This window comes from Pteropus alecto, unplaced genomic scaffold (genome assembly GCF_000325575.1).
Source record: "Pteropus alecto unplaced genomic scaffold, ASM32557v1 scaffold131, whole genome shotgun sequence".
Classification (NCBI taxonomy): domain Eukaryota; kingdom Metazoa; phylum Chordata; class Mammalia; order Chiroptera; family Pteropodidae; genus Pteropus; species Pteropus alecto.
Genome location: NW_006434709.1, coordinates 17836305 through 17859029, shown reverse-complemented (window position 1 = coordinate 17859029; position 22725 = coordinate 17836305). Strand labels below are relative to the sequence as shown.

The 22725-nt window shown below is 39.3% G+C and overlaps 1 protein-coding gene across 2 annotated transcripts in view; it reads right to left on the bottom strand.

Moving 5' to 3' along the window:
* The window catches only part of FSHR (follicle stimulating hormone receptor), a 154096-nt gene that overhangs the window by 8759 nt on the left and 122612 nt on the right, over positions 1-22725 (bottom strand). The window contains exons 5-8 of one of the 2 annotated variants that reach the window (XM_006909605.1): positions 16042-16113; positions 14769-14846; positions 9716-9784; positions 9533-9607 (exon numbers count right to left, since the gene is read on the bottom strand). In XM_006909605.1, coding sequence (XP_006909667.1) covers positions 9533-9607; positions 9716-9784; positions 14769-14846; positions 16042-16113 — 294 coding nt within the window. The remainder of the gene's footprint in view (positions 1-9532; positions 9608-9715; positions 9785-14768; positions 14847-16041; positions 16114-22725) is intronic. The other variant, XM_006909606.1, reaches the window with a different exon arrangement.

The following is a 22725-nucleotide window of genomic DNA, read 5'->3' as shown; positions in this document are numbered from 1 at the left end:
CAAAGGCCTAAGAAAGGCCTAAGAACCAGGGAGGCCACTGGTCTAACTCTCAGAGTCTGAAGGTTCAGGAACCAGGAACTCCAATGTCAGAGGCCAGGAGAAGACAGATATTCCATTTCAAGAAGAAAGCAAGCACATTTGCCTTTTTTCTGCCTTTTTGTTCAGTTCAGGTCCTCAAATGATTGGATGTTGCCCATCCACATTGGGGAGGGTGAATCTTCTTTGCTCAGTCTACTGATTCAAATGTTAATCTCTTTTGGAAACACTCTTACAGACAGCCAGAAATAATGTTTTACTAGCTACATGAGCATCCCATGGACCAGTCAAGTTGACACATAAAATAAACCATTACGATCATCTCTCTCTCTCTCTCCAATGCAATCTTTACACTGCAAATTGGGTGATATTTTTAAAATGCCAATCAAAGTGTGACTTCCTACTTAAAACTCTTTAATGATTCCTCGTTGCCCTTTCGATGAAGTACAAAGCATTGGATATGATACGCCAGTTATTTGCCTGGTTTTTCTCACATCAGTTCTGTGCCCTTCTCTGTGCTCTGTTCTGTATTGCAGGAGGGATGGCCTCTTCAGGTTCCATTTCCCAGGTACCACCTTGTCAATCAGCTTTCAAATAGTGCTGGTGGGAGATTGGAGTGGGGAGGAAGAATAAAGTTAGAGCATTTCTCATCCCTCCTCTGCCTCAGGCAATAGCTCCTCTGAGTCCAGCTGTCATTGGACAGATCTGCTGAGGATCCTGCTTCTACCTGTTGCCCCAGTTCTCGTGCTCCAGTAAGACCACATATTCAAGTGCCCCTCAAATCCTAGAATTAATATTGGTTACTTACCATTGCTAATCCCCTGTTCGATATTTAGGCAAATTTATATTTTCAGAGCTAATGATTACCTTTATGTAACATATGTGTGTGTGTGTGTGTGTGTGTGTGTGTGTGTGTGTGTGTGTATGTATGTATGTATAATTTCACTTAGTCCTCTCCTTGTTAGATGCCAAGTAGATCAAATTTGTTAGTATATTATTCAAATACTTCTGTATGCCTACTGATTTTTTTTTTGCTTTCTTTTCCTATCACTACTGGGAGAAGCGCATTAAAATCTCCAACTATGATTTTGGATTTCTATACTACTACTTTTAGTTTTGTCAATTTTTGCGTTATATATTTTTGATGACAGTTTTTTAGGTACATGAAAATTTAGAATTTTTATATCTTCCTGGCAGCTTTCTTTATATCTGGTAATATTTATCTCCTAACTCTTTGGAGGTTTTTTCTGATGGCCCCCCCCCGCCCCCCTAATTTTCGTCCCTAGGTTGCTTTTCTTTCCTGAGCTCCAGACTCTGATGTTCAGCTGACTTTATACAATCTCTACTGGATGTTAATAGGCAAGTCAAGCTTTGAATATTATTAATTGAGCTCCTGACTTTTCCTGAAAACCTGCTCCACCTATACCTTTTCCAGTTGTTCATGTAAAAATGTTGATGTCACCTTTGACTCCTCTCTTTTTCTGTTACCTCGTATGTAAACCCTTAGGAAATTACCTTAGCTGGACCTTCCACATACATCTGGATTTTAACTATTTCTTACAACGGTCATTGGTATGACCATGGAGTACATTTCTGGTGTTCCAAGGTTTCTTTCTTTCTTTTCTCTTGTGTATTATAAATCTTCAGAGCCAGGGTCCCTGGAGATGAGAGTCTGATCCACAAACCTTTGTCACTGTGATGAGGCTTGCTCCCTGTTGCTGAATGATCCAACTTTCATGGCCTGCTATTTACTTATACTTTTCATTGTTCCAGAGCTTCTCAACTTCCTTCTCTTCCCTAGAAGCTCTCTCTAGTTTCTCTCTTCAGTCAGTTGCTCCAGTTCTGCTATTAACAAAGTCTGGTCTGACTAAGTTCTTGTTTCATCTGGCATTTGGGATCCTCTTTTTTTCCATAAATGTGCAAAACAAGACTGCCTGTTTTGTCTAAAACAGTTCAAGACTCCTACCAAGAAATGAGATGAAAGCATAAAAAAGTTCTTCAGGAACAGTTTAAACCAGGGCAATCATTACCTGCCATGAAAAATATTTTTCATATTTTTAAGAACAAGCAGTATGAAACAGAGGACTTTTTTTTCTTAGTATGCCTTTTTCCCTTGAGTTTAGAATATAAAAAAATCACATTAATTGAAGATTTCCAAAAATAAATATCTTTTTATACTCCATGCAGAGCTATCCTATTATCTCATATACTCTGTGGTGGATTAAAGATGACTGCAGATTCTTTACACCTGTCCCATAAAGGGTTTATTTGCCCTTCACTTGAATCCATGCTGAACTGTGATGTCTTTGGACTCAATAGAGTATGATAAAAGTATTGTTATACCAGTTCTGGACTTTGTCTTTAAGAGCACTGATCACTTCTATATTGGTCTTATAGATCCCTAAGTCGCCATGAAAGAACTCTGAACATCCTGAGACCACCATGCTGAGAAAAGTCTAAGTCATGTGTAGAAGTCATAGAGGATGAGGTGTTTTAAGCCACTGTTTTAGGGTAGTTTTTATGCAGCAATAGAGAATCAGAACAGGCTCCCATTGCAGTCCCTGTGATTCCATCATCTCCATCATTTTTAATTGTTGTGGAAGTATCTTTCCTTGAAAGCCATAAAGAGCACAATAGTATTATATTTTGTGTACTTTCAGCCTCTCTCACCACTTACTATCTTTACTAGCTTTATATATTAGCTCTTTGTATTTGCATTTTATCTCTCTTTGAGGGCAGAGGGATCCTCACATTCTCAATAGTATAGTAAACACCCAGAAAATTATTGTCTTGTTTGAAGATATGCTGGGGAGTGACCGTAGAAAGATTGGGAAAGGAAATAGATCACCCCAACCAACTGTGAGGTCTTCTAACCTCTAGCAGTTACAAAGAATCTTGTACTTTGTGTTATCTCTTTTATTGCTCCATGTTGTTTGACTTTTCATGCATATTTGTTTTTGTCTCCCCAGCCAGATTCCAGATTCTCTAAGAACAGCGATTATTAAGATATTTTTATGTTCTACACTGTATGTGGCACTAGGCTGGGCTCATGAAATCTACTTAGTAGATAGTTGTCTGATTAGCAGAGATGCTAATAAAAATCATAATAAAAATGAGTGTCTGGGATAAGTCTTACAGAGGAGCAGTTGTAAAGGGAGAGGGACACAAGGCAGACTGAGAAGAAATCTGAATTTAAAGGGTACTCAGCAAAACGGTGTTTCTGTAGCAGGCAATTTTATGTAACTGAGAGTATGAAAGGCACCAAGGAAAGAAGCAGCTTTGTGCAAATTTTACAAGGAGATAGACATGCATTAGAGAATAAGCAGATAATGGGTGGGTTGACTTGAACACAATCCAATGCATCCATGTTCGATTAGGAAGCCCACTTAGGAAGATTTGATGCCTTTCTGTCTGCTCAGTGTTCTGGATCCAGCTTGTATTTTGTATTTCTCCTTCTCACAGCTACAAAATATGTGAACTGCTGTCATTTGCACTAGGTGGCTTTGCTGCTGTGGGACTAAAGGCATCTTGTCAGTGTTCTGGGACCCAGATCTTTTGCTGATAGATGTCGAAAGGAGGGAGTGGTTGTTAGGAGAGAGATGCAGAGTCACTTAGAGTTCAGTAAAGCAAAAGTCCTTAGAAAAAGTAGTTCCTGGGTGATAGGGAAAAAAAGTGTTTGTAGAAGTGTTTACTTAAAGCTTACTGGAAATTTGCTGGAGTGAGCCAACATGGAACCTCTCAAGACTTCCAAATTTTGGACTGGCAGAAAAATGTCTCTGGTATCTCCATGGATTAAGAAAAGTCCATAGAAATTTATATCAGCAGGGACAAAGATGAGATAAGTGGATACTGCTCAGTGTGGTTTGAGACTTAACTATACATATTCTTGTTTTTGCTCTCTGTTCCCCTAACACACACACACACACACACACACACACACAATTTGTCCCCTGGCTGTGATCTTTTCACATGGCTTAGAAATCTAATGTTAGGTTTTAATTCCTTTATAAAAGCACTTTTCACTCTTACAATGCAAATATCCCGGGAGTGTAACAAAATAAGACATTGTCAGTTATTCACATCTTCATGGCAATAGGTTCTTGTGACTATTGGCTAAAGTAGGCTTGGAGAGAGGCCAGAACATAAAGCATGGCAGTGAGGAGTTTTCAGAAGGTTTATTTTGGGCAACCATATTTTGGAGAATAAAGGGATCCACAGGGTGGGATTAGATTTCTGAGCCTTGAAAGCCAGGCAGAGGACTTTAGAATTTATATGAGCAGAGGAATGACTTATTGAAAGCTGTGTTTTTGTAAGATTAGTCTTGAGAACCTTGAGCCTGAAACATAGTAGTTGCTCATAAATACTTGCTAAATGAAGTATTTAAACAAAGTATTGGAAGGAGAAAGGATTGAAGGTAGGAAGGAGATGGAGGCTATTGCAGAAATTCAGGCATAAGGTAAGAGCTCTCTTCCCCACACACTGTCACTTCATTGGTTAAAAGTCACTGTATTGCATGACAGATTTATTGGACATTTGCTCTGTTACTATAGCCTTCTGTGACAATTCCTGCAGAGCTAATTGTTCTGGGCAGTAACATTTCTCCTGCTATAGGAATGAGATACTAGGTATTATTAGGCAGGTACTATTTGTTTTTAAATCTATCCTTTATACCTAGCATAGTATTAGACGCACAGTAGGTGCTTCATCAACATCTACTAAATATATAACATATAAGACCTAATATACTCAATGAATGGTTGAGGATGTTTGCTTTATTATTGACATTCCTGGAGCTGGCTGGTTGAACAAGGCGAAAGAGGTAGTCATGGGCTGATGTTTTAAATCCTTGTTTTTCAGGCTGGTCTATCACCGCAGTCCTTCTAAGATGTCACTTCGGTTAATATTTCAGCATATGCTATATTCTGCCAGTGACTGGTTTTGAGAATTTAAATCTTGAAAAGTACCAGTGGGAGACATCATGGACGATGGCTGGTGCTGAAGAGATTTAGTAATCCTAAACTGTTTCAGCATTGTTAGGATTCTTGATTTTGAGATAAAAGTGAAAAGGGAGACAGCAGTCAGTAATAAGATGCTGAGTCAGGAGAGGCAGGAGTTAAATTGTGCTCTGTGCCCCATTTAATATAGTGTGTTATTGCTAGTGCCACAAATTTGATTTGAACAATTTCTATTTTTCCCAGCAAAGACGTTATTACAGGTCAATCATTTTCATAAGTGAGAGCACATTCTGGTGTATACTACACTGACAGATGGTTAAAAGACTTCTCTTTCATGATCCCAGGTGGAATAAAAAGGCAATTTACTGTCTATAGGACTGTGGGTACACTGGTAATGGAAGAGAATCATTCTTATACAAATAACTCAGTGTTTGAATCTGAACTATCAAATGAATCTGAGCTATAGCCAAATCAATTTGATAAACTATCAGGATACGATTATACTGGCTCCAGCTTGCAAAGGCAATGCATTAAATTTTTCCCACAGGAAACTGTTTCCCAAGGAAACAGCAATTGCTCGATTGCTTAAAAAAGAAAAAAAAAAAAACTAGAGTGAGTTAAGAATATCAGGTGAAAACTCAGATGGCCACTGATGTTCAAGGTCAAGACTCATGATGGGGAAATCAGGATGCTAAGCACTTCTCTGGAACTCAATGAAGTTTGTCTGTGTGCCCCTGGCTTTCTCTGCATCTGTTTCTTTTTGCAGTGAAATATCTTGCCCTTGCACCCTCAGGTGTGTTCAGAGGCTTCCTGTTTTTCACTCAACTAAAAATTTTGTTTTCAGGAAGGGAGCCATTATTGGGTTACTTGCCCTCTTCTTAACTCCCTTAGATTCCCTTGCATGTATCTACTGGGGACAAAAGACAGTCTGTCGGGGCGGAAGATTCACCACAGTTAGCTCATGGAGGAGATATTCTGGAGAGCAAGGTGAGGCTTCTCAGTTCCCAGCATTGGTGCTAGGGCAATGATTCTCACTGTGCTTTTTGGACCAGCAACATCAACTTCACCTGGGAAATTATTAGAGCTGCAGGTTCTCAGGCCCACCCCAGACCTGCTGAATCAAAAACTCTGGGGGTGGGGATCAGCTCTCTAGGATTTTACCAGGATGCCAGGTGATTTTGACATATGATCAAATTTAGAACCACTGCTTGAGGGCAGTTGAGAACCACTCACCGCTCAGGTGGTTCATAGCTGAGTTCTACTCTGGGAGTTGCCCTCGTCTAACTTTCCCAAGATTTGGCCCCTCCCCAGGGGCAGCCTGCACCCAGTTACTGTTCATGAAGAGGCCTGGCCCCTTGACTTAATGCAGTACAACTTCGAAGGGCCATCTTAACTCCAGAGCTCCCTCTGTGATCAGCTGAAGCTTCCTTTGCAAATGCATTGCAGTTTAACTTCCCTTTCATCGAGCATTTCCCAGTAAACCTCCTACATGTAAATATCCATACCACAGCCTCATTTGGGGAGAGGAGAATATGACCCAAGACACAATCATAGCCTTATCTTGAGTAGCGTATACTATGCACTGAGCAGTCTGTGCACGCTCCTTTGCCTACCCATTAACCCACAGCATCTGGGTGGGCTAGTCCTTAGAGCTAAATAAGCTCTAAGGCCAGTGTTTAGCTAGGGTTGGTGTATCAGACTGCAGAAGTAGGAGATAGGATAGGCCATAGAATCCCAGGTCAGCATTCAGAGAGGCTGGAAAGACATCTGCAGACTAACTTGAAGGTCCCAGAAAGGAAGCTTGATGTTAAGGTGATCAATCTTCTTTCCTCTAAGGGGAGGAGAAGGAGACTAGCAATTACTATAGACTGGGTTTTTGGCCAGGATCTTGCACATATATCCTCATACATTGAGATAGAAAGATGTAGGAATGTATTGTCACTTTCTACACTTTTAGGTCATGGCAAGTTCTTCATAATTCCTTTGGATTTTCTGTAAATTTTATTTATTTTGGCCAGATATGTTCCTGTGATAAAAGGAGTGAAAAATAAATGGGCCTGTAACCCAAGGACCCTGCAGAACTGTTTATGGTGGTAACATCCCTCTTCTTGCCAGCATTTGTGGCAGGCAGCTGGGGGATTCAGGTGTGTGTGCTCTATTAAACCCTCCGATGGGACACATTGCGTATATTGTGCCTGGGCCTGGGATGTGCTTGTGCAGCCACAGAAGATATTTCTTTTTGCTGTGTGTATGTATCATTTACTAGTGTTCTTGGGCTGGGAGTCTGGTATTTATAATTATTTCCCCTTCTATTTTAGTTCACAGCCAATTGCAAGGAGCCTTACCGAATGACTTTTAGATGTTCGGTTAGACATATTTATGTACTTTAGGCAACATGAGATGGTGGGAATACATTAAATGCGAAGCAGGACACCTAGTTTCTGGTCCAAGCTCTGTGGCTTACAATGGCAGTGTGATCTTTTCGCATGCCACTTTTCATTTCTGGCTCTGGTTTCCTCAGCTGGAAAATGAGCTATTTGGGGATCCTGTCCAACTTGAATATTCTCGGTAGCAGACAGTGGTTAAAGTACAATGACTTAATAGTATACCTGGTACAGGTCATGTATGGAAACCTACCCCATCACAGATATGTTCTGCCATAACAGGTAGAGGTGCCTATTTAGGAACATTCAAAAGCCTTAGGACTTTTAGCTGAGTGAAATTGACAAACTGCTATTCTGGTGTTCAGAGACATCTTAGAGTCCTGAGTACTCTAAGAATAAGGAACATTAAGCATTACAAGTTCTAAGTAATTTGTCTATGAGAGCACATGAACTGTATGCCTGCACTCTCCATTTATTATGCCCTTGTCCTCCTTGGTACATAATAGCACACATCATGACCTGATATATTAAGATATGTATTTAGTTATTGTCTGACTCCTCAGTATGAGAATATAAGCTTTCTGCGAGGAAGAACTTTCTTTTGTTTCCTGTACTATTTTTGTGTGTGGCACAAGACTAACCCTTAAAAGCTATCTGTTCAATGACTAAATAAATAAATAAATAAATACATGTGCACACAATGCATATATAATATTATTAAGCTTCCAGTAATATTAGAAAATAGGTATTATCGTTTTTGCCATTTTTGGGGGGAGAGGAAACCATGGCTTAGTGAGGTGAAGGAACTGGTTCTAAACCTTGGTAGTTTGCTCTGGCACCTTTGCTTTAATCATGCCGGCAATTCCTCCTTTTGCTTATATTTCCTATCTCAAGCCAGGCGTTCTGAAATAATCTTTGAACTTTTTTCTTCAAAGAGGCAAAGTCTCATGTATGGGTCACAACATACCCTTTATTATCAATAATAATCATTTTGAGAGTTTCCGCTCTACCCTGTAGGGTCTAGTTTTAGAGATACGTAGGTTACAGCCTAAAGGGGAATATAAGCTTTTTGGTGAAAATGAATTGATCTTGATAGATGGTAGGTAGGTAGGTAGATGGATGACCACACTTGGTAGCTTATACTGACTCAAATAAGAGTACAGACTATTGGTTCCCAAATGCCTGAACTGACCTTAGGCAGCCTACCTTAAGGTTTACATTATCTAGTAAACCTTTAGGTTTATTTGTATGCTATCTGTTTCTTTGTTCTCTATTTCTTCTTGCATCTGACTCCTTCTGGGTTCCTTTCTTCTTCCTCCAATAGATTTGTCAATAGAAATCTGTATAGGTCTTGCTTAGAGCCCAGGAAACCACATTTTCGAAAAACTCTTGCAGATTTGGGTCCCTGCAGCCAGGAAGGCTCTGGGAGTCACAGGAGAAAGAATTCACTATTGGCTGTGGTTGTCCGGAAGGGGTGGGCGTTGGAATGTCCCTTGTGGAAGGGCAGGGGCAGATGAGAAGAGAACAGGAAAATGTCACTCTTGGAGAGAGATAAAGATAAGGAAGCAGCGATAGGAGGAGAGGTGCTCGTGCAGGGCTATGAGGCATTAAATGCACCTTGAGAGATCTGGAACTGAGGCAGAGAAGATCCAAAAGTTAGTGTGTGTTGTATCTCATTGGCTTGAGGGAAACTCCTGGACACAGAGAGTAAGGAAGAAGAACTATGCCTTCCCTTTCAGGGAAGAGATATCTAGCAGAGTGGTTAAGAATCTGTACTGAGTCAGACCAGTTTGGTGTTAAATTTGTGCTCTAAAATTTGCATGACTTTGGGTGAGTTAGTTAATGCCTCCAGGGAAGCCAGTCTTTCCATCTCTAAAATGGGAATAATAGCTTCCACTACAGAGGTTATTATAAGGATTAAGTTAGAAAATGCATCTTAAGCTTTTAAAACACCGTGTGGGACCTGGTAAGTGCTCATTAAATGTTATTATTTTATTGAAAGTTAGAACATGGATCATCCCTAAATTGTTCCTATAAGTCTTTGCAGATGACCCAGATAAAAACTGACCTTAATTGACAATTTCGTCTTGAAGAGTCTCTGACTTCTAACTTATACATGTGGATCTCTTGCACATAGTTATGGGGGAAGCTACTCACAGAATGACTGGTCCAGAGGCTCCCTGGAAAACATCATTAGGCAATTCTTCCAAATTATTGTTATCACTTAGATTCCTGGGGATGGAGTTGAGGAAAGAAGGGAAACACAAAGCTATGTAAACATTGCTGTTGTAAGAGCCATTTCCCTCTAAATGGCCTGGAAGAATAGTCAGGGCTACTTACAGCTCATCTAGTTGTGTTCCATTGAATGCACAGTTGTGTATTTCTTGAATCCCATTCTTACTCAGCCATCTGAAATAAAAGGCCCATTAAAAAACCAATAATGTCAGATGCAAACAATACACGGTTTCATAATTGGAAGCATTGGAGCAAGGTCAGATAGCGCAGGTTAGTGGCATAAATAAAATGCCACCCTTCAGGCTCGAGGACAGGGATGGGAGGGAGACTGATTTATCACTGTATAACCTTTTGTAATGTTTGAAGTTTGCGTTATGTGCATGTATTACCTATTCAGAGAAATAAATTATATTTAATTTTGAAAAGGCACACTTAGGCATAGTAGCCTGGATCCTATAAGGTCTTTGCACATATTATTCATCTGCAGAGACGATACCATGAGGGGAACAAATGAAGATCTTTCTCCTCCTGAAGGACAGAAATCATAGAATTATTGGACGATTGTTTATAAGAGAACATTTTTGTATCATCTTTCTCTAAGGCCTTAAGTCTCTTACCCATGCTCACCCACAGCAGCAGGTCTGGCTGTCATCAAAAAGTGATCTAATTAAGCTGTCACACAACCTGAACGTCTCCTGTGACCCATTGGGACCTGGTTATTGGAGGTTTGTGGAGGTGTCTGTGGGTTAAGCCAGGGAGAGAAATCAATTACGGAGACTGTGGGCTGTGGCAGGGCAAAGTGGTGTGAGTGGGCATGGGAGGAGGCTCTGGGGGTGATAGGGGTTGGATGTGAAGCAGTCATCCTGATTGTGCAAAGAAGGTCAGTGAGCAGGTTTGCCTGGACAGGAGAGCCCAAGGACACCTTGGGCTGACAACTTTGCATTGCGGTGCTCTTGGATGGATCTGAAAACAAAAACAGAAATCCAGGGTTGGGAGAGCTTAGCCCCAAGAGCCTCTAACCACCTGCTCTTGATTTGCTGCCAGGTTCTTTTCCCTGTTGGGCTTAGTGAGTTTACAAATAACATGGTTCAAAAGCCGACCAAAAGAAGCTCCTGTGTGTTCAGGACTGTATTTCCTAGACTGCATTGGATAGCTAGAAAATACTTAAAATCACAGAACAACTGTATGATTTTTTTTCTTCCTCCTGAAAGCTGATTTAGCTAAAAAATCCAGACAAGAGCAAGGTAAATCTTTTATAACATTAGCAACTAGTTGATGGGTTCTGATGGCCAAGAAGTTGCTATGCACCCTCCCCGCAATCCCACCTGCCCTGCACCTACCCATGAGAAAGCCTGTCCCAGGCACATCCAGCCACCTGACTCCTTTGTCAGCCTTTCCTCAGGTAGTTAGAGGTGCTAGAACAGCTAACCTGTGGGATGTGGATCCTGTGGGAGTTTTGGGTCAAACAGAGGGGTCAGCAAACTTTTTCTGTACAGGGCAAGATAGTAAATTTTAGATGTTGTGGGCCAAGAGGCATAATGGAGGATACTATATAGATAATTTATATAGGTACTTATAAAAGAGTTTCCACAAATTTTGACCAAATTTAAAATATAATAGTAATAATTGAGTATAATTTTTTTGGGGGAGGGGGCTATAGGTATACTATTAAAAAGAATGAAATTGTTTGCTTTTAATGGGGGGATAACATTTTGCTTAATTTAGGTTAGATGTTAATGTTTTTTATAATCAAAAGGTTCACTTGTAGAAACCAGCTCTAGCTCATGGGCCTTAGTTGGCTGACTCTTAATCTAACACAAGAGGTATGTAAATTCATACAATTTAATCCGCTTTTCTATAGACTAGATATTATATATATATATATTTGGCATATATATGTCCTGAAAAAGTATGTCACTATGATTAATAATATACAAACTAATTTAAAAGAATTATTGTATTCAAAGTAGCCCTTTGTCTTCATGGATTTTTGCAATCAAAAAATACCATAAAATGGGGTGGTAGTGGTGGTGGCAATTTTTGATGTCTATAATAAATCATCATACAAAAACCAAATTATGTTCAGAAGTCCTGCCCTGGGGTTTATGTTAGCTTGTCGGACTCTCAAACTAATAACACAAAGAAGCTAACATTTAGTAAATATACTCTTAGTCTCTTAAGAGAGATAGTGCTGGTTTTAAAACCTGATGATGAAGATGATGACAATAACCTGGGCAGAGTGTCAGCTAAAGACTAACTGAATCATGGTTTTTCTTAATCTTTTGTGTCCCTAGTGTGTTCACTCAGTAGAGGCTGAGTAGGCTCCAGAAGCAGAGTCTGCCCTTAGCCCAAAGAATGAAGGTGCTAGAGGGACCTGGCCCATTAAATCTCATTGATGGGCAGGCCAGTGAAACAGAAGCCAACTGAGGAAGGGAAGAAACACACATGAAGCATAATCTCATTTCACTCTGTCTAAATTAGGCCTTTATGCTGGTTGGCTATAACTAGATGCTTTCCCCATTTGTAACCTCTGGTTGCACAGGCAGGGTGGGGGTGGGGAAGGGCTCAGAGGCCTCCACACAGTAGGCTTTTATTGCTCATTTCTCTCTGAGTCACTAGCCAAGTGTCTGATAATCCTTCATTGTTGGATGTATATGTATGTGTGTGTGTGTGTGTGTGTGTGTGTATATATGTACGTATGTGTATGTATGTAAGTAAGTAAGTAAGTAAATGAATCCTTCATTGTTGGATGTATATGTATGTGTGTGTGCGTGCGTGTGTGTGTGTAATGTGTGTGTATATGTGTGTGTATATATGTACGTATGTGTATGTATATAAGTAAGTAAGTAAGTAAATGGATGGGGTCTCAGGATTTCAAAAAATGCCAATGCATAGAAAACCTTTTCAGTCATCAGTGCCATTTTGCCATGCTTTTTTTTTTTTTCTGAGTGCCCTTTGATGTCTCCAGTGGGGGAAAGTGCTCCTGCATCCAGTTGTAACACCCAAACTAAGAACAATTGGAGTCTTAAGCTGTGTTGGTTGAGTATAGATTTTCTGATTCTATTATTTATAGATTAAGAACCATCTGAGATTAAGAGCAATAGATTTTGTTCTCACAAATGTGAATATAACCTTTAGAGACGTGTCTGAAAAGTGTTGACTCTTAAGAAAGTGATCCTCTTTAGGAAAGTATGTTCTAAATTCTGGGGGACCACAGAGCATGCATGAATAGGAGTCAGTGAAGAACAGTTATGATCTGTAAATTTCTTCTGTAGGTTTTGGTTTGTAAGGGTCCATCATAAATTCTTTGTCAGGTTCTCTGTCTCTACTTGGGAAGAGGTAAGACTAGGAAGATCAGGATGCCTTCCCTTCTGTCTTATGTTCTGGACAAAAATGATGTATGTCAACACACAAAACTGTGAGAATGACATTAGGACCCTTCCATTTAATTATATTTTTCTAGAAAAATATTCTATTGATAAGTTTGCCATGTTTTAAGATTAACTAATTTTGAATCACTGTGTTTAAAAATGGCACATATGATTAGAGCAAGATTTCAAGAAGCACAAGGATCCAGGTATAACTGACTACATTGATCGCTAATCTTCTGCCTGTATGACGTAGCCCAGGAGTCCTTTGACTGTTGTATTTGTGTGTTACATCTATTCGGCCTATGTTATCAGATACTCACTAGTTTCCAAAAGCTCCTTTTGTATTTCTTCTCTTTCCTCCTTCTCTTCCTGGCCTTGATGATTCTGTTTCCTCTGCTTGCCTTTCGTCAGTGCTCTGGCAAAATCCCACTCATCTATTAAAGTCTCCTTTCTCAGCCTCATTTTCCTTATTTTTAACTTATCCTTCAGCCTCACCTCACAGGCCAGTCAGAATAAATTATTCTTTCTTTTTTCTTAGAGTAATTGTTTTTATTTTGCACGTTTAATTTTATTTGTGTTTTAGTTAATTTCTTTGGCTTTCCCATTCTCTCATACCTCCCACACCCCTATTAACTCATTGCAACACACACACACAAATTCCACATATCATGAGCATACTAAATGAAAGGATTAGGTATTACCTATAATTTCTGTCCTAATACTGTGTACTCTGAATACATGCCTTCGATTTTCTTTTTCCCTTTAAACATCTAGTTCCTTTGCTAGTCTCTTTTAACCTTTTCCCTTGTTTTCTGTAATCAAATACTGTACTTAGTTTTTTTCTTTGACGACTTCATCTCTACTATTTCTCATTCCCTCTCCCTCTCCCTCTCCCTCTCCTCTCTCTTTGTCTCCCTCTCTCTCTCGCTGGGTCTCTGAATCATATTATTGCTTTGAAAAGGCTGAAAATTTTTTCCAGACTGGAACTTCCCTTTTGTACATAGTGGCATATAAACAGATGCACACACACATACACACACACTTTAAAAATGCAACAATTTGTGAAATAGAAAGATAACATGCTTCCCTTACAGACGTAATTCCGTTTACCAGTTCCCCAAATGTCATTCTGTTCATCTAACGTCTAAGGATCCCACAAACACTTGTGTAGCCCCTGGTGCCCTATTTCTTGGACATCTTGAGAAGTGGGTAAACTGCCACACAGGCTACTGGCACAAAAGATTACAAGGTAGTTCATTAATGACACAGAGTACATTAAAAACTTTTGCAAAAGGCAGAGGGAGTAACTCAAGCTCATTAAAAAACGTGGTTGTTCCAAGAAAATGAGAAGTCATATTACGCTCAGCATGGGGCTGAACAGGAGCTGCTTGGCATAGTTATGAGGGAATATCCATATTTTCCTGGATTCAGCCTCCTTCCTGTCTTTTTCTTGGGGCAACAAAAGCCTTGCCAGGCAATAACTAGCTTTATTGATGCATGAGTTATTCTGTCCTTCGGAACAGATGTTGCATCACAGGAGACCATCATTCAAAGAGCAATTTTAAATACTTGAATCACACCACAGAATCATAAATTATTAACACGACTCCATGTTGTGATTCTGAAATGTAAAGATGGGAAATGAGAGAAAAAACACAGAACTCGGGAGAAATTTAAATGGCGAAATGCTGAAGTTACCCAAACAAAAAAGGACCATCCTATTACGAGAAAGATGATTAAATGAAAAGTCAAATGTTATCCCCACTCGGTTTTTTTCCTTTACTTACAGAATCATACTTTCAAAACTCAGCCCCACGAAAGAATTTCTTTCAACTGTGTGGATGTTTATGTTGTCTTGAATGTCTCTAGAAGAAAGTACAGTCATGTTAGATATTTCTGTCAGTTCCAGTCATGTACCCTTCTCACATTTAGTTGACTTGGCAGGATGTGGTCTTTAGCTGAGGTAATGTTTAAAGAGTTGTTCTGAAGGATGATGAGTTCAGGGTTTGAGAAATAAGTGACATCTAATTTATTTTTAGTATATCAGTTATTAACAATGGAATTTTACACATGCAGTATCTACTCTCTGAAAGTTTTCTTAGCTAATTTCACTGTGTTAAGGTGCTAACATATTCACTTATTATCCTTGCTTCCACAGTTGGTGTCTGCTCAGTATGACAAAGACACTTAAGCCAACTTTTCATCTCCATATAAAACTTCTCCAATCACCTTACTTGGGCCTTTATCTTTCTCTCATCTTACAGCTAATTTTCTTCTTTCTTTTCTCCTTGGGTCACAGAAAAATGTTGTCATTGTTTTTTCTCTTCCTGAGCAAAAGGATGGAGAAAGTCTCATTTTTTTCTCTTTGTGTTCCTCATCTTCCCATTAAGAATCCCTTTTGGGTCTGGTTTAACATATAAATGTAGAAGGAGTAAACTGCTTGGAACAATTTGAAAAATTTGGTGAGATTTTCTATCTTTCTTTGTCCCTCCCAATTTTTACCCCTCCTCCTTTCTTAGTTCCTTATGTCCCTTCCCTAACATTTCCTTTTGGGTCTGTCCAGATTCTTATAGTTTCAGTATTGAAAATAAACTTGTCATTATACATTGCCTTTTTTCCTCTTTCACAATACAGATGTCTTGGCAAAAGGCAAATACATGATGTCATACAATGTATGAATTTGTCAGATTCATTTATGGTTTATTTGTGCCTCGGGCATGGTAATTCTAGAGGGACAAGGAGAAGATGGTGGAAGATGGGGGAGTTACAGGGGGAAGGAATACAAGGCATTGAATAGTGAAGAGAGGAGAGACTTCTTGATTTGCTACAAGCTGGCTGTTGACATCTCTCTTCTTGAGGAGCCTGCTGACTTCCTCCAAACTGAGATTAGCTAGCCTTCAGGTGAAACCAAGGACACTTGATGGTGTCTTTCTGTCTCTGCTTACCCAGAGCAACATATTTGAAAGATGTAGACTAAACAATGCATATTACAGGCACAAAGACTGTTGGGCAAGACAGCTGTTGAGTAAAGAGTTGGTAACTGCTCAAGTAAAAACTTACAATAGAACCTTTTGGAGAGATTGAATCTTGCGAACAGTTGGCAAGTGCTTAATACCTGTGTTGGATATTAACCTAGAGAGAGAAAAAATGAGAGTGAGGTAAAAATAAAGCTGGGTATTTTAACAATTGCTAAAGTATAAGCTTTCCAAATTTAAAATACCAATTCTGAGCTATGAAAAAAACCTACCAGAAAATCCCATAATATACCCGAATCATGCTCTTGTTTTCTATTTTAAGGCTCAAACTAAGGTCTGGTAAGTTATTGATTCTTTAGAAAAATGAAACCTTCACTTCAGGAACAAAGGGGCTAGTATGCTTCAATATGCCCCCCCCTTTTTTTTAAGATTGAGAAATTAATATGATCCAGAAGAATTTGCAACTAGATAACAAAGTTTTCCTAAATCATTCTTTGTTTCTAACCTGTTCATACTCTTTGGGAGAACTGCCCCTTCCCCATTTTAAATGATTCTGTTGAGATTACAACATGAGATCCAAGCCCTTTCAACCCAGAGTATGCATGTGATCTAATGTGGGCCAGACTCTCTCCTAGGAAAAGCTTGGAGTTTAGTTAGTGCTGAGTCCACTGATGCCGTCACCCTTAAGAGATGGTTCATAAATTTCTACAGTTGAAATTTCCAGAGCACTGGATCCTTCCTAAGGTCTGCTTGGCTTGGCCTGGGTTCCCCAGGAAGCAGAGCCCGAGGTGAAGGTTGGCATGTAGGTAGTACATTTGATAACATGAGTTCAGAGAGTTTGCGGCGGGGAGAATGAAACAGAGAGGGAGGAAAGATAATACAAGGATGAGTTACTGCATTAGCCACCACTACTGGTGACTTGTCCTTAATGCTAAGGACTTGATTTAGGACATTTTCAAAAGGGAAATCTCAGAACTGTTGCTCCGAATAGGGGCATTTGTCCAGTGACTACTATTTTTTATTGGTCAAATGTGTCCCTATAGTGTTAACTCTCCACTTCTGCCTTGCACACTTGCGAGTGCCCAGTAAGTTTCTGCCGGACATCTCTTAGAGTGTTACAGAAGAATCCCCAGGATAGGAAATGAATAGTATACAAGGCCAGACTGGGTGCTGTCCAGTTGCACTTGCATTAAACTGGTTGAAATTTGGGTGGAATTGGCTGCCACAGCAGTGGTGAAGAGTGTTTTGAAGTGGCACATGAGAGTTGTCTGACACCCTGTTCTTCAGCATTTCCTCCCTCCTGTGAGTTACTCAGAATCCTTTCAGTACCTCCCTACTCCCGTTGACCTTTTCTGTGTGTGGTTTACCTAAGCCAGAGTTGGTCACGATCACTTGCAATTTAAAAACTTTCACTGCTACACTCATCGTTGTGAAGGATTATGTGTCTTTTTGGGCTTCGGATTTTAGAGTTGACTTTGGTGTCTTCTTCTCTGCTTCTATATTCAGAGAGTCAGGGAGTTCTGCCTATGGGTTATCTGTAATGGTTCTCAAATGTTTAGTTCCTCTCGTTTCCCAGTTATCCACATAGAACACATATTGGTCAGTTCTTTTGATTATGTTCTTCAACTACCCTTGATATGGTGTCCCTTTGTTTTTTATTTAGGGTAAGGGGTTTTTAACATGCTTTTTTTTTTTTTTGAGGATGTGTTGTATTGCTTATTTTTAAAATTTTACACGCAGAAAAATGAACTATGATAGAGATATGAGTTAAGACTGCGTAACCACCAGCACACTGAAGATACAGAACAGTCCCATCACCCTCCACACTACATTGTGTTGCCCCTTTGTAGTTAACCTTTCCTTCTACCTCCTATCCATAGCAACTGCTGGTTAGTTTCTGTTCCTATAATTTTGCCTTTTCCAAAGTGTCATATCAGTGCCATCATGTATTATGCAGCTTTTTGAATTTGTCTTTTTTCACACAGTATGATGCATTGAGATTCTTCCATGTTGTGTATATCAGTAGTTCGTTGTTTTTTATTGCTGAGTAATATCCATTGTATGGATATACCACAGTTTATCCATTCACCAGTTGAAGGACACATAGGTTGTTTGCAGTTTTTGTGATTATAAAAGAAACTGCTTTAACATTTGTGTATAGTTTGTGCATGTGTGTGTGTGTGAGAGAGAGAGAGAGCAAGAGAGAGATGGGGAGTATATCAGTAGTTCGTTGTTTTTTATTGCTGAGTAATATCCATTGTATGGATATACCACAGTTTATCCATTCACCAGTTGAAGGACACATAGGTTGTTTGCAGTTTTTGTGATTATAAAAGAAGCTGCTTTAACATTTGTGTATAGTTTGTGCATGTGTGTATGTGAGAGAGAGAGAGAGAGCGAGAGAGAGATGGGGAAGGGTTGGGAACATTTTTATTTCTCTTGAGTAAGTATCTATGAGTGGGATTCCTGGGTGGTAAATATACATGGTAAATGTATATTTAAATTAGTTGGAAAGTGCGAAACTGTTTTCCTAAGTGGCTGTACCGTTTGGTATTCCCACCAGCAATGTATGAGAGTTGCTCTGTATCTTTGGTTATGTTAAAAAATATATTCTTTGAATGTAAAAGTAATGCATATTTATTATGGGACTTATGAAAAATATGAAAACATCTATAGAAGAAAGTAAAAATCATCTCTAGTTTCAATACCCAGAGGTAGCTTCCGTTAACCTTGGAGTTTGAAGTGTCATTCAGAACAAATAGGTTTCATGGTTGTTCTTCATAATCTCTGAGAGTCTGTTCATTGTCAACAGAAACATTGCAGTAACTAGAAACATACTAGCTTGACATGGTTCTGTTCCACATTTATTATTTAATCATATCTATCCTTCTATTTTTGATCTCTTCCTATGTGTCTTTGCAGTATTCCCATAATGAGACGTCAACCCAAGGACCATATTTAATATTCTCTGACAATCTATACCAGGGGTCCTCAACCTCTGTGGTACTAGTCCATGGCCTGTTAGGAACTGGGCCACATAGCAGGGAGTGAGTGGTGGGCAAGTGGGCAAAGCTTCTGTATTTGCAGCCGCTCCCCGGCACTAGCATCATGGTCTCAGCTCCACCTCACATCCTCAGGCATTAGATTCTCATAGGAGCACTGGTCCTTGGTGCCAAAATGGTTGGGGAGCGCCGATCTATAATGATGTGTGCAGATTTGGAATGCAGTATGTGTTCATAAAATATTGGGTAATTGGTCGATGTTTCTAAAACGTTTCTAAATGTTTCTGAAACATTTACTTCTTTCACCAAAATGTATTAAATCCTTTATTTTGTTTATTTATATAACAGTTAAGTATTACTGCTACTTGGAGTAATTAATCTTAAACAGAGACAGGGGTGTCTGGAGGCCAGGAATAAGGTGAACTAGCATGCCAACTCTGGCATAAATTAGACACAGGCCATTTCCTATCTCTAGACTGGAAAGGATGCGGAGTGGGTGAATATCAAAGTACACATTGTATCAGACACCTCTGTGCCCTACCTCACATCCTGTTGGTTCATCTTTTCCTCTAGCTGTTACCATCTTTTACTCTAGTAACCAGCTACATACAGATTTAACTTGGCAGACACTGACGGCAGCTATTCTAGTGTCTCTCATTTTCTGTTCTGGACTTCTGTGCCACCTGTGAGTGAGACACTGATAGGAATCTGCTCACCTATTCTAAGGCATGTGCAAGTCGAGAAGTGCAAAGACGTTAGCACTCCATAGGGCAACTCTTGACTAAACTCTTCTCTTTTATTTCCCAAGTGAATGGTTCTGAATATATTCTAAATGACACCTTAAAGGGCCTCCAGCATGACTGAGCTCTAATTTCCTGATGATCAACTGGTAATATATTCCCGAGTTGGTTCTTTATCTTTCTATGTTCTCTTTTGCTTAGTCATCTAATTTCTTTCCTTGGATTTGGGTGTAAAAATAAACTACTTGTATTAAGTCCTTGCTCAGGAGGACCTATGCTAAGACAAATACCAACTTGCACCGAATTTCATATTTTGCATGGATTCACTGATAGTTGCTGTCTCTGTTTACCCCACATTTGTCTCCCGTTTCAGCCAAGTCCTGTTTCTTTTCCTTCATTTATAGTAAAGTTGTCTGCATATGCCGTCTTCATTTTCTTATATTCCATTCATCGAACCTGCTCCAATTTGTTTTTATCCTACACCTCTCCACTGAAACTACTTTTGTCATGTTCTCGAGTCATCAACCCACAACCAATATATCTGATGAACAATTTAAATTCTCATATTTTAGACCTTTTAGGAGAATTCGGTACTCTTTGCCAGTCTCTCTCTTCTATTAGTTTCTGTGGTATTACACTCTTCTGTTATTTCTCCTCTTTCTCTGTTGCTCCTTTTGTTGTTGTTGACTCCCCCTCCTCTATATGTGTTCTGAACCTTTTGCCTTTTTTCTCTTTAATCTTACTAGGAAGATGTCATTTCCTGTGGCTTTAAGTACTATCGACATATGGTGACAATGCCTACATTCATACTTAACTCCTGACCTTTCTGCTCTGCCTCTAATTAAAGTTTACTGCACGTATCCTTCTGACTGTTTCATTAATATAACAATCTAAACTTGTTCCCCCATCACTTTCAATAAACTGCTCCTCCTTAGTTCTTCCTCATAAATAGCACTCCTGTCTATCAATTGTTTGTTAGAAATGTGACAGTTAAACTTGACTTCTTCGCCTTCATTCACCAACATCCAATCCATCTCCAAAGTCCTCTTAACTTCTACTTCCCAAATATTTCTTGATTCCATACAATTTCTTCCATCTCTACTGACACCACGCTAGAACAAGCAACCGTTATCTTTTCTCTAGATTTCTGTGGTAGTCTCTTGCTTTCCACACATTTAAGCTTCTTTTCTAATCCATTTTCTACATAGCACACAGAGAATTCTTAAAAAAAAAAAAAGTAAGTCAGATTGCTTTACTTTTCTGCTTTTTTTTTTTTTTTTTTTTAGTTCTTTCCCAAAGTAAAATTTATACTCCTTACTGCCTACTCTTGCCCCATCATCTCATGCTGTTCTCCTAATACACTTCAGCACCAGTGGCTTTCTCTCAGTTCCTCAGATGTACTCGGTTTTTGCTTGCCTCCAGGCATTCGCACATGCTCTGTCTGGAAGGCTCACCATGCACTCCTCACTTGGCCAACCTCAATTTAAACTTCAGGGTTTGGCTACAAATATTATTTCTTCAGAGAAGAGCTGCCTGACTGCCAATCTAAATTAAGCCCCCTGATTTATTCCCAATATAATCATGTTCTTTTTAGCACTTTTCATTTTTAGCACTCATTAAATTCTGAACGATATATAAATTTGTGTTTGTTTGTCAGTTTGTTCATTTATTTATTTATTTATTTAGTGTCTGTCTCTTCAACCAGACTGTGAGGGGCATGAGGGCATAAATCATATTTTTCCTGAAAATGCAATGTTGGCACAGTAGTTGGCACATATGATGTGCTTGATGTTTATCAGGCCAGGCAATGTGCCAAGTGCTATGTATGTATGTTCATCACACCTAAGAATTTATATAATTGGAGAGAAGCATTTCTGATTGTCAATGAGAAAGGTACAAATGCACTATTTAATATCAATAGCATGAGCTTCCAAAGCCACTGTACCTATAGGGTATCTATAAATGTTTATATATGCACACTGAAATCTTTGGTCTTTCTAGAAAAGAAAACACACAGAAAACATGGCTAAAATTATTCCAGTAGTACTGAGTTAAAGACACTTAAAAAGATCTAGTGACCATTTAGTAAGATAGATTACTGATGATAACTCTGTACCTGAGACTCTTATAACCCCAAGATAACTCAGGAAATGGAGTTCGGATGAACACTTAGTTTTCAATTCACTTTTCCCCTTTGATCAATAAATTCATGTCTGATGGAGGGTGGAAGTGGGTAATCAGCTAGGAGCTCTATGTCTCAATGGGTTTGCTTTAGTCAACTGCCTGCTGCAAAATTATTTTGATTCACTCAAATGTGGTTTATCTTCAGAAATAGGTAGAGGCCTGAGGGTGAAATGTCAGCAAATATTAGTTATGCAAATAGATCTCCTGTAGAAAGGTAACTGACTCACAGTTCTCTCCTCTCAACAGCCAGTTGCACATTCTGAGCTGGTGTTAACACCTTTCATGCCTGATTTTTTGGTTACAATAACGAAAATAGGCACCTCTCCTGTCAGGATGAATTTAGTGAGGGTCCTTCAGTTGCTGGGAACTGGTCCCACTATGTCCTGCTACCTAACAAGATAGTACACTTGCCTTTCATGAACGGGTGACCCCACATCTAAAGCTCATTGTTCTAAACATCACTAATACTTTCATTAATCTTCAGGAGTGCTGGTGGGTTGTTTTTTCTTAAATTAACAGTGTGTATGTTTACTTGTGTTGCATGGACTATATGCCTTTCTTCATATAATCTCCATTCCATCCAAGAGAGGATGCCAAAGACCATGCCCTATCTCAGGGAGCTTGTAGGTAAATCGAAGAGTTAAGACTAGTACAGAGAAATACTCAGACTGATCTAGTACTAAACTGTATGACTGTGACTAGAATTCAGAAGTCAGAGAAGGGGAAAGCAGTGTGAGTTGGAATTGTCATGGAGGATTTGTAGGAAGTAGAGCAAACCAGATTTCAAAGAGTATAGAGCTTGCTGGCCTGAACTGGAGCAGTGAGAGGGTGTAGCTAGATGAC